The 12,936-nt window shown below is 38.7% G+C and overlaps 1 protein-coding gene across 2 annotated transcripts; it reads right to left on the reverse strand.

The window, feature by feature from the left end:
• Positions 1-1,436: 1,436 nt before the first annotated feature.
• sdf4 (stromal cell derived factor 4) lies at positions 1,437-12,903 on the reverse strand. Of its 2 annotated transcripts, none has more exons than XM_086277401.1 (7): positions 12,693-12,903; positions 10,447-10,788; positions 8,403-8,539; positions 8,205-8,318; positions 7,950-8,108; positions 4,424-4,599; positions 1,437-2,782 (listed from the first exon to the last, which is right to left on the reverse strand). In XM_086277401.1, exons 2-7 carry the CDS (start codon positions 10,755-10,757, stop codon positions 2,606-2,608), a joined length of 1,074 nt encoding a protein of 357 aa, XP_086133527.1. In that variant the 5' UTR covers positions 10,758-10,788; positions 12,693-12,903; the 3' UTR covers positions 1,437-2,605. The 2 variants fall into 2 exon arrangements, with proteins under 2 accessions (XP_086133527.1, XP_086133525.1); XM_086277399.1 differs by having other exon boundaries at positions 12,649-12,903.
• Between the last annotated feature and the right edge of the window lie 33 nt (positions 12,904-12,936).

A 12,936-nucleotide genomic window follows, 5' to 3' on the forward strand; every position in this document is an offset into this window, starting at 1 on the left:
CTTGGACAGTCTCGGTCGTTGTGTCCTTGGGCAAGACACTTCACCCGTTGCCTACTGGTGGTGGTCAGAGGGCCCGGTGGCGCCAGTGTCCGGCAGCCTCGCCTCTGTCAGTGCGCCCCAGGGTGGCTGTGGCTACAATGTAGCTGCCATCACCAGTGTGTGAATGTGTGGATGACTGGATATGTAAAGCGCTTTGGGGTCCTTAGGGACTAGTAAAGCGCTATATAAGTACAGGCCATTTACCATTTATTATATTTTATCAACCAATCACATGGCTACAACTCGGTGCATGTCGGTATGGTCAAGACAACCTGCTGAATGTCAAACTAAGCATTAGAATGAAGAAGAAAGGTGATTTAAACGAGTTTGAACCTTAAAAAAAAAAAAGAAAACACTAAAACTTTAAAAAGGTCCAGGTCAGTTAAAATCAACTGAAAGGCATTTAGTAAAACCAGGTGAAGATTTAGTTAAACAGGAGCAGCTTAAACATGAACCCTTTTCCTGAATTCCATCAAGCTTTTTGGGGCAGAGCATAAATTAAGCCTTCAGACTGAAGACGATAAGTTCCCACATGGTTTTGAACATGATAATTACTGAATCGGTCATTTCTGATACAGGCAGTTGGCCAGGGCAAGAAAAAAAAGTGAAGGAGAGGAAGGGAATGATGACAAGAGGAAAGTATTGAAAAACCAGCGGCAGTCAAGGACCTAGGTCCAGGAAGCAGGCTTAGTGAAAACTGAGTTTGTTAACTCAAAAACGAGGGAAACTCTGGGTTTTCTGTTTTACAAAAGAGGGTTTACTTAAACTCAGAGTTAGCCTGTGAACTTAACCTGCTCACTGGCAGATTTTCTTCAACACATTTCTCTCTGATTCTTCTTCTCAAAAGCTCAGAACAGAGATATTAATTTACAGAAGTTGATCTTTTTACAAATACTGAAATCCCAGTCAGATGTTACTTTGTAACACATCAACATAAACACTAGGAGTTCCCCTACATGTTACTGTTGCAAATACGGTTTCAATAAAATAATCTTTAAGAAGCTTTAGATACATAACACACAATGAGGCATCATTGTGTTAGAATTTGTCACACTGGTGGAAAAATCTGACAGATTTGGGTCTTGGAGATTAGCGAAGGGTTCGAATGACTTTAAGATACTAAATGGGACTAAATTTAACTTAAAGTTACTTTTTAAATGCAGGTTTCAGACTGATACATTGAAATGCAGTAATTAAATGCAACATCTGCCTAAGGTACCATGTCTAAAAAAGGTCATGTTTGAACTTTGTTCCACTGAACAAAGTTCAAAATTGACAAACACTCAGTGCTTTAGTTTGGCTTTCCTCTTCTGTTCTTGAAGTACATTTTCAAAGCCAGGACCAAAGGGCTCTAGCCTCCTGCCTGGGGATAAACATAACTCAAACGCAAACAGTCATCAGTTGATAAGAAATATTTATTGTTTATGGCATATTTGCAGTACATTTTGTAAAGCTGTGTCACATTCTCTTATCATAAATCTTATTTTACAATCGCACAGAGGACAGAAAAGACTGCAGCGGGATGCCAACACTCCACAGGTTACTGGAAACAGAAATGCAGCGAAAATTGTTAAATCCGATAATTGTCCATGCAGCTGAAAATCAATTATATGGATCGACTGTGAGCATTTAAAGATTCAAGAGGTAAATAAGACCCAAGACACCAGGACTAAATGAGTACACGTCTGCATGACGTTCAAAGATGCAAAAAAAAAAAAAAAATTAAAATAATAATATATATTTATATATAAGGTATTCTTCTTCCACATCTAAACATTAAGTCTGAATTAGAGTGGTTGTAGTAAAGATTTAGAAACGGACACAGGTGAAATGACATGATTAGATGCTGCTTTTGAGTTTCCTTCAAAATATACTCATATATTAATCTTTTTCAACAAACAGATTTTTTAGTTTAAGTTCTTCTTATATTTCTATTCTAATCTTATTTACTTTTTCTGTTTAAATACATAAACACCCTGTTTTTAAGTACAGTGGAAGGACGGACTTGACCTATTGTGGAAAGCGGTGGAACTATACTACACTAAAAATGAAATTCTTAAGTTTGGGCAATTATGTGATATATCTTGTCGCACAAATATACGCTTTTACTCCATTAGTGTCTCTCTAAGCGTCACACCCTTCAGCACCATTATCTTTCCCACTGACAGACGCATTGTGTGTGATAAATGTGAATATTTACACTGTATACAGACAACAGATCCTGCAGAAAAACAGCTCGCCTAGCTGCTCAGTCTCTCTCACCACTGCACCAGCAATGAAAATTCCTCATATACACACATTTCACGGTTTAAAAAAAAATACATTTTGGAATCGGTGCAGCGCTTTTAAATTTAAAATGAAGAACGCTTCAAACAGTCCAATGGCACGCAAAAGGCAGACTGTGTTAGCTTCACTGGTCCAGGGTTGAAGGAGGAGTGTGTTAACTGGACTCAGCAGTGACAGAGGCTGCTGATGCTAGGGTTTTTAAATACAGAATTGCACACTAGAACATCTTGATCATCTCGTCGCCAATCTTCCAGGTTTGTCCCTCACGCCGGATCTGTTTTCAGAACTCCTCGTGTACGTTTCTGGCATAATCCATGAGCTTGCTCCCTGTGAAGTACTCGCTGTACTTGAGAATCTCGTCCAGCTCCAAGTTATGGTTCTGGTTCTCGTCTGCAACAGCGATCATCTGCTTGGCCTCGTTCAAAGCGTTGTGCTCATTCATCGGGTCCATGTACTCCTGAAAGATGAAACACGGAGAAACAGGAAAATATATCAGCTATACCTGCTGTAGCTATTTTGTTGGACATATGTAAGAATGTTTTTATTCTGTCTCTACTAGTTTTTAAATCCTTCACGTTGTAAAGAACCAGCTGAGGGAGCTGGTACATCTGACCATGACGCCTACCTGGATACCTCCTGTTGGAGGTTTTCCAGCCACTCACAACGCAGATAATCATCATGAGGTCAAGAAAAGACGTGAAGGAGAATTTATAAGGACTATGAAGAGAAGCTTAATTATCAACTCCTTTTGAAAGTGTTAATAATTAAGAATATAAAATGTTGATATTTCAGCCCACATCTTATTGAGCTGTTTCATACACGCCATATAAAGGAGACCTGCAGTTGGAACTTTTAAGGAAAAGTCACATATAAAGTGAAATTAAATGTAATTTATCTTTTTCAGTAAGTCACTTTTTCTTTATATATACACACACGTTGATTTACTTTTTATTTTGATGTAATAATTATAAAAGTTCAAAGTATAAATGGAAGGGTTTCTTTTATTTTTTGCTTTTGTATTTTGCATTTTTTTACTCACTCGCATCTTTAATCCTTTATCAAGTGTGGAACCATATAAAACAATATGTGTGAAAACTTGACAAAAAGTGACAAATGTAAAAAGCTAAAACATTGGAAAATAGTGGTGGCATTTTCCAAGTTGCCAACAAAGTGTTAAAGGAGTGTAACCTGGTTCTGAACAACAACTTCACGGCTTCTTCCTTCCTGCCACGCTCCACCTCATTTTGTGAAATTGGCTTGGTGGCTTTGCATAACCTTGCTGACAACATCAGCTCAAACCCTGAAGTCCCAGGGCTCATTCAGAGCAGACTGTGATTACAACAAATTACAATAAAACCTGTACTAATTTAATTTTAATTTCTCCAAATCACACTTAAGAGCTCACTCAGTTTTTCCATCATCTTTAATGTTAGTTTACTTTTTTTATTTCCCATTGTTTATATACTTCTCAATTACCATATCTAGTATTTATGTTATGGCCTGGTTACGCTCGCTGTTGTGACTGCAGTTTGGTGTCGTTCTGGCTCGGCATCCACGTCTGAAGTTTTATCATCTTGCGTTGGTTGAAGACATGGGTGCATGACCAAGTCACCTTTTACTACCATATATAACATAAATAATATATAATACGTACAGGAGTTCAGAGACAGAGGCAGATGCTGTAAGAGTTTGAAAAATTTAGGCATTCTAAACAAAAAAAACAAGAAAAAAGAAACAAAATCTTTGCTCCTCTTATACCATCACTAACATGGGCATTTTGTCTGAGTGGTGATTGTGGTGGTAGTGGAGAGTACTGCCATAAGTACTCATGCCTTCATCACTAGTATGTAATGGTACGGATCTGTGGCGACTGTTTGTGTGCAACGTGATCAATCCGGTGAGCATTATTGGACCCTTACTGATCAATTTGTTCTTTTCTGTGCTTTGATTTATGTAGAGATGTTGAGATCTGTTGTTTCTGTTAATCAGCTCAATCATTGTGTTTCTATTTGAAACAAATAAACAAAACCAATCAAATAATTATGTTGCATATCATTTCTGTATCTATCATGGTTATAGTTGCTTTTTCATCGCTCACCTCCAGCTCATCCATGGTTACGATGCCGTCGCGGTTTGAATCAATGACTTCCTCAAACTCCTTCTTCCTCTCTCTGACCCACTCATCTTCGATCTCTGCAGCCTGCTGGTTCTCCACAGTGCCCACGGGCAAAGAAATGAACTCCGACAGTGTCAGCCTCTTATCGCTGTCCTGGTCTGAAAGAAAAACCCCAGAATTATACGGCGCACTGTTTAGATCAGCTGTCACAATCACCACAGTGAGCCAGCACAAAAACCTAACCTAACACCAGTTTAACAGCTACAGTGATCATAAAAGTATTTTGTTGTAGTACTGGTTGAGAAAGCTGCAGCCATTCAGTCCTTCACATGTTAAACTTCTAACCTGCATAGTGTGTTTATCTTTATGTTAATAACTTCCTAGCATTAATCCCACACCTGCACATTTAGTTTGCTGGGATCTGGTGACACTATTATTATGACATAAATAAAGGAAAATATTACATTAGCTGATGCCTTCCTCTGGTTTTTAACTGCGTTTTCTTTTTTTTTAGTTCCATACGGAAAAGAAAGAACATACAAAAAAATTGCCTGAAATGTTTACATTGTATAAGATTTCCTAATGACAGCAGCCCTGTTTGTTCATAAAATTATGTTTCATGAGAAAAATGAAAAGTAAACATTACGCTGCATGAGAAAATTGCAAGTGGGGCCACTTTCAACTGCCAATCCTAGTATGAGAACGTTAAACATTTACTATAGGAGAAGATGGAAAATTAGGGAACGGGACATTTTACTCTTTTCCCATATGGGATGTAAATGAAAACCTGTTATATTTGGGCTTGAAATATCACTTAGATAAAACTAAGTTAATGCTTACTTCCGTGTGACAAAATGCCAACAGGTACAAACAGTGCTTGTCTGTGCCAACAGAGAGACCAAACCAGTTCTGTCAAATAAATATCTCAGTAATGCTTTTCATGCAAGAGCTTTAGTCCCTCTGTGAAAGAAAAACCACCAGGACTGAGATGAAAGGATTGTAAACCAGTATTTAATGAAGTGGGGTTAAATTTTCTCACGAATAAAATACATTTCTGTTTATTAAATGGACAGGCTTATATCTAATAATGTAAAATAAGCTCATTTTAATTACATGTGGCTCAACTATGGTTAAGTTTGAGGTAACCTGTTATTTTTAAGCAGGAAAAACCATGTACGTCTCTTGTATACATTTATTTTTTATTTTCTTTCTAAATAAAATTACTATCCAGTTCTTCTCCACTATATGAGGTGTCTGAATGTTATTTAGTGTTTTTACCATAATTTCCTTGTTATAATTAATAATAATAATAATAATAATAATAATAATGGATTGGATTTATATAGCGCTTTTCAAGGCACCCAAAGCGCTTTACAATACCACTATTCATTCACTCTCACATTCATACACTGGTGGAGGCAGCTACAGTTGTAGCCACAGCTGCCCTGGGGCAGACTGACAGAAGCGAGGCTGCCATATCGCGCCATCGGCCCCTCTGGCCAACACCAGTAGGCAAGTAGGGTAAAGTGTCTTGCCCAGGGACACAACGACCAGGACAGAGAGCCCAGGGATCGAACCGGTGACCTTCCGGTTACAGATGCGATTCCCAACCCCCTGAGCCACGGTCGCCCACGTTCCTTCTCATCTCATCATCAGGTTTCTTTAAAAGCTATTCCAGCTCCACAACACACAGCTTCTTGATAAAAAAACAAACAAACACTGGGACCTTTAGTGAATAAGGAGTGTTTGCCTCGGGAACAATAACTTCACCTCCGATTCTGAACTAAAAGGGAAGTGTAGGGAGGGACTGACTCTCAGTACATGAGTGTGCACTGTTGCCGCCCTTATGAATGCCATGGAGCAAAGGTTAGGTCACAACAGCAGATAAGCACAGTTTGTGCATGTGTGGCCGAGTTGGAGACACAAGTGCATTGAAAGGTTGGTCTTTACCAGCATTTCAGTGATGCAGGTTCTCACACTGTAGATTCCCAAATGACAGGAAGAGAAAGAGATGCTGCAACGGCTGTAAAAACTCAGGAAACTATTATCCTGTTTTGACTTCTTTTGTTCCTCTACCAGGAAAGCTGATGCTGTAGGTTTTCTGTCAGGAGAAGACTGCAGCGAGACTGACACACCTCAAGCATCAGTATAAATGTTTACAGGGCTTTGAACATCTCACGGTTTCTGTGTCAAACAACCATTAAACGAGGCTTCAGGAGACCATGTTGATGTGCGGCATTCTCAAGCTCTCTTTTAACATGGAGCAATTTTACCCTCAAGAAACTCTTATTAAACTTAGGCGTGGTAGCTAGAGGACCACAATAATAATGAGCTGTATCAGTTCAAGTTGTTAACTCATGTCTCGTGATTGCCTAAAGCTAAGGCTTGCTCTATTTTTTCTCTGTCCCTCTCTCTATCAAATGAACTGTCCTGCTATCTAAGAAACTGTGAAGCGAAACATTTTAGCACAATGGTGCTGTTAATGCCTTAAAAAGAGAAGAAAAAAAAAAAAATCACCAAATCAGCCCTCCAAATACTAAAGAGAAGGTTACAAGCTGAAGGGTGGTGTGCGACTCTGATTGGATACATTAATTTCATAATGTAAAGCAATTCCAAACTCACTGCTGGAGTTGCATGGTTGAGGATGTTTTAAAACAGCCGTGTGTGTGCAGCACATCTTTACACTATAATTCATTACATTGCCTTCTAATTTACTTTAGCTGATCTCAGATAAAACTCTTTTGTACTGGTCTTTATCACTATATTAGTGTCACTCCACACTTCGGACAACTAATAACCAACATAAAGCAATCTGAAATCCAACCAGCATGTCAAACATCTGTACCACTCTACAGCTCACACTTACAAATAATTTAATAATCTTCAATACCCTTGTTTCCTCACGATTATATTACTACAACTCGTTGCATACATGTCGGCATGATGCTGCGGTTTCTGCAGTCAGTACAAAGCAGTGAGAGGCCTCACAAAACACTTGAGTCCAGACCTCGCAGAAATCACCCAGGTTAAGATTTACTTCAAAAATCACTCCCTGGTCCAGCTATACTTTACATCTCAGTACTCCTAACACTTCATGCTACCTCCCGACCTCAGATCAGAGAATCAACTACAGTTTCAAACGCAAGTTTAAAGTAAACTTTATTGTAACGTTTTACTGTTTTAGTCCCAGTGCTGTAGAAAAAAAAACTTCCTCTTAATGAGAGATCAGTTCCTCATTTTTAAAAAAATTAGCAAAACTCACCATTTTAGGTTGATTTTGTAAGATGTTTAATAACGTTGTCCTGAATTTTTACTCTTTTTATTTGTCTTCTGTTGCATTTTCTTCTCTTTGACTTATTTTTTTAATGCAATGGCAATAAATGTTTATTGCCATTAAAAGGTTGACTGTCTGTTAATCCTTAGGTTGCTCCACATCTGCTCAGTGTGTAAATACACCATTATCTTGTGACAGTACAACTATAAAGTAATATTTATAAGTAAAACATACCTAAGTCACGCACAATCTCCTTGACCATGTACTTGAGCATGCCTCTGCTGTGCTCAGGGTGAAGGAAAGACAAGAACTCCTCCTCATTCAGCAGCTGGTCAGCTGGAAGGTTGTCAGCCTGAAACCAGCGGTCCTTCAGGCTTTCCAGGACCTCCTGAGCTGTAGAGATGAAGATCGGATAAATATTAACACCACAGTCAGATTTACAGCAGAGCTTTGCAGATTTTACTTGCGACGGGAAAAAACTCAACTTACTTTCCTCATCCAGTTTCAGATCTTCGTTATTCTTTATTTTCTCTGCAATCTCTTTCTCATTGAAACCTTTGCTGGCCAGAAACTTCACTCTGTATTCATCCCATGTCACGTGACCTACACACAACCCATGAAATCAGAATTTAGATTTGACCTGACAGGAAGTATTTTTAAGTCTGGGACATGGTCTGTGACTCTCACCATCGCCGTCTGGATCGACAGCACGGAAACTGTTCTTGTTCTCCTTCTTGGCTTCCTGAAAGTGCTCCTCCGTCTTCTCCATAATCCAGCGCTGCATCTCCTTGGCACTTATGCTCCTGTCCCTGTTGAAGTCGACCCTGTGAGGAAATCATTAAAATAATAAATTAGTTCCCAATTTAGCTCCAGTTCCTGAACATTAGCAGCGTCTCTACTCCATTAGGCGTCTAATTAAACGATGATAATGACCCACCTAAGGCTTTGTCTGTCTGGCTCACACATGTAAAGCACTTTAGCCCTGAAGTGACCGAGTGATTTATGACCCTGGCTGTATATTTACAGTATATATGCTTGTTTTTTATATTATTATCATGAATTTGCTTCTCCGGCGTGAACAGGAATCTTTCCTCTTGCCATTTAAGCTGATAGATTAAAAACATCCAGGACAATGATAAGCTGCATGAATCATGTGACTCAGAAGAACCAGAGAATAAATTAGTTTCTTCCATTTAATAAATTCAGCCTTTAAGTTGTCTGCCTTTGGATGGATGAACGAATAAAAACATTTACTGACGCTTGGACTGGACCAAGCCAAGAGACTAAATCTCCTGGGTCTTCCTTGGGTCCTCCTTCAAATAGGACATGCTGAAAGATCCGTGCTTAGGGGGCGTCCTGGTCAGATGCCTGAACCACCTCACCTAGCTCTTTTCTTTTAGAAGAGGGGTAACTTTACTTTGATTCCCTTCTGAATGAACAAGCTCTTCACTCTCTCTAAAGAGTCCATTCGTCCTTTGGAGGAAGCCACTTTACACCACTTGTATCCATGATCTAATTCTGGGTGGCAGTCACGGTTTGACCCCTGGCTGTCCAATACCCAATGACCAAAATTTGCTGGTTTGGAAAGCTTGGAAAAGACATCAGGTTGAAGCTTTGTATGTAATCTTCCTACAATATGATGTTCCTTTTAGTGAGAACAATTAAAAATTTAAACCCTCATCCTACAGCTTCCTGCCATTCAGGACATTTATCTTCAGCGATGCCTCCGTAAAGCACACAGCATCATCAAGGACCACAGCCACCCAGCACATCAGCTGTTCTCCTTGTTACCATCTGGCAGATGTTACAGGAGTCTGTCTGCTCGGACTACAAGACTTAAAAACAGTTTTTACCACCAAGCCATACGACACCTCAAACACAACACTTAAACACACACAACACAGTCCACAGGACGCACTCAGAAGCTACCTTGCAGCTTCACAAGTACTCTGTTTAATCTGCACTGGTTACTCCACTTTATTGTTATTGATATTTATATTTAAAAAGTGCAATACTGTAATTTTCTGCTGCTCATTCCTGTGCAATATCCCATCTGCCCCCCCTTTCATATTTCTTTTCAAGATTTTCTTATTTAATCACTAGTGTACATATATTTATAGATACATATATATTTAGTCATCTTTTCTCTTTTACCACGTCTCTCTAATATTTTGCTCTTTACTATTTTTCTATTTATTTATTTATTTTTTATTATATTTTCTTCTACTGTACCATGCTGCTGAGTGACTGCTGCTCGTCAAACACATTTCATTGCAATGTTGACCCTGTGCTAACTTGCATATGACAAATAAAACTGAAAAATGAAACTAAAGTGTTTATATTAGCATATAAAACTGGGTCCAAGTTAGTAGTCTTTAGCTTTCTGTCTATGTTTACTTCCAAAGTTATAGCAGTGCTGCATTTTTTTTAAGAAATACTTCACCCAGAACCAAGCTTATCCTCTTATATCAGCTCTGCTAAATCTCCTAAATCATTTTTTTTCTTTTAATGGATGTGCGGACATTACACTTTATTGTAACACCTGTGAGAACAGCCACACTGGTCACTAGTCAATATTTCTTTGCTTTTTTGAGCTGAAGGATGACGTTGACTTAACAACACTTGAATGCTTGGTTTATTGCGTCAAACTTGATCTGCAGCTATGCTTGAGCATCTTGCTCAGGAATGCTGTGACTCAAGTGCTATTCAGTGAATTAAAACCACGTCTTACTTGGTAAATATTTCAATAAGCTTCTTTCTGTTCCTCCTCGGCTCTGAATCCTCATCAAACTCCTCAATCTCCTTCCCCAGAAAAACCTCCTGATGGAAGTCCTTATTGAGGTGGCCGTCCAGCTCCATCTTCAACCCGTTCAGGTGATCTGGGGGAAGAATCTCGTTCTCGTCTTTGCTGGATGGAGACTTATCTTTAGAGGCCGACATGTTGGCTGGCCGTGCGTGCACATCGATGATGTGGAGGAGCATGTAGAAAAGCAGAGAGACAGCCAGGAGGTTTCTGCACCACAGTTTCCTCCAAACAGCCATGTTTACCTCTGGATGAAAGGTCAAAGCAGGGCTATAAAAATAATCAAGACATAACAATTATTGTCCTGCTTTTTTTATGCACCAATTTTGCCTTTCCTTTATATAAATGTGCATTTCCCCTTCTCTAAAATCCCAAACCCATTCCTCGAAAGGTGGCAGCAGATTTAGTTCAGCTTAAATTCTAGAACTATATTCTTAAACGTTCAACAAATACAGGTTGTTGAGTTATTGTCATAGGTGTCATACTGCCAGAAAACACTAGAAAACAGCCCCACTACTCCCTACCCCTAAAACTGAGGAAATAAAATATTTACTTATATCATAATCTGGCTGAAAAGAAATCACAAGTTAAGACAATTATATGCAAGAAATCCAATAAATATAAACTAAAGGACAAAGGTGTTTTTATATGTGTTTAAAGTGTGTTGATAGATTCAAGAAATCATTTGATAAACAATACTGAGGCAGAGTCTCTATTCCTCAGACCCTATCCTATCACCCTGTTTTGTTTTTACCAGTGTTTTATTCTTTTTAAATGGTACCACAGCCATATCCATTTGCGTAGGCATTTGCCTATGGAAAGCTCTTTTCACCCTACAACAAACAGACCAGTAATACCACATTCTTTTTTTAATCTCCATGGCGGTCTGTAGCTCCCTACGTGTGCTCTGCCAATCAAAAACCATGTTCAGCCCATTAATCTACAATATAGAGTCTACATTGTTGTCATCCAGATCCTTGATGAGATCTTTTCTGTCTCTATTTAAACATCTACATGTAAATTATAGCCTCCACCATTGTCTGTTGTACCCTTCCATCCTCTTGAGCATCAGTATGAATGCTGTGCTTTTTCAGCGATTCAGTTTACATTTCTGTGTTGGTAAGGCCTTCATATATATGTTGCCATTTTCTCCTTTGCTTGTTTCAGTGCTGAAGACAACAACCCATTTCCTATTCTGTTTGACGAGTATAATCACTCAGATTTTAGTTTTTTTTGTTAGTTTTTTTAAAATTCTCTCCTACTCTGGTAAACTTACTGCATTAGTGTATTTAGGTTAATTCAATATTCCATGTGCTCATTTTAAATTAAATACCATTCAGGGTTTCAAAAAAAATTAAAAATACAAAAATGGGAAACGAACAAACAAAAATCGACTTCAGTGTCACAACGACACAAATCGATACTTTCGCAACTCAAACACGCCCACTTCTAAACCCAGTAAATATTGTCAGAAATATGCATAAAGCCATTTTTCTGTACATTATTCTGCTGAAATATTGACCACGGGGACACAACAGAGGAAAACTGCACCAGATATGCACATAGTAATAAAAAACATGCAAAAATACGCAAAAGTTAAACAAACAAGCGCCATCATAAATTAACACTGGTCAGCAAACTCACCAAAGCAAAATAAATTTAACGAATTTATTAGATCACTTAACAAAAAAACCCTCCAGACTTATTAGCAATTCATCATTTATAAAACTAATAATAGACTTAATTATATAGTAAGTAAGGACATGTCTCCCCCCCCTCCGAGCTACAAACGAACAGGAACGTTACTTATTTATTTATTTATTTATTTATTTTAACTCTGCCTAAACTCACGTTCCTGCCTAATGTCCGCCTTAATATTCATTTGGGAGCTGAAAAGTTACACGAACACTAGCATTTTAGTAAAGCAAACAACAGCTAGCATGCTAATTTAGCTTCGTCATGTCTTTTTAAACACTGACGATTAGCACGGGCAGGCTAACACGTTAGCCCTCGTTGCTAAGGAACTAAAATAACTGTTGTTACGGCAGTAAAGGAAGACAGTGATCGCAGAGATTAACAATACCTTAAAACATGACCAGAAAATGATTTGTAGATAAGTTCTGGACTTACCAGTTAGCTGTTAATACCAGTAGTAACTTTCTAGTCAAACAGACCTTCGCTGGTTCCTCTAGATCCAGTTCCTGTACACGTGGCTCACCACACAACACTCTCTTTCCAAAGTGTGGGATGGTTCAGTCTGAAAACAAGCCCAGACAGACCCAGGTCAGTCGCCAAGTCCAAGCTGAGGTTCCAGTTAGTGTCAAAATTAAGAGAGGCTGTCTCTAACCGGACACCGCTGGATGACTGGGAATACAGGATAATTTCCGGTCAGCCCTTTCAAAGTAAAAGGATGGATGT

The sequence above is a fragment of the Aulonocara sp. 'chitande type north' Nkhata Bay genome, linkage group LG20 (genome assembly GCF_057382095.1).
Source record: "Aulonocara sp. 'chitande type north' Nkhata Bay isolate Kocher_YH1m ecotype deep benthic linkage group LG20, A_spYH_male_GT1.1, whole genome shotgun sequence".
Lineage (NCBI taxonomy): Eukaryota > Metazoa > Chordata > Actinopteri > Cichliformes > Cichlidae > Aulonocara > Aulonocara sp. 'chitande type north' Nkhata Bay.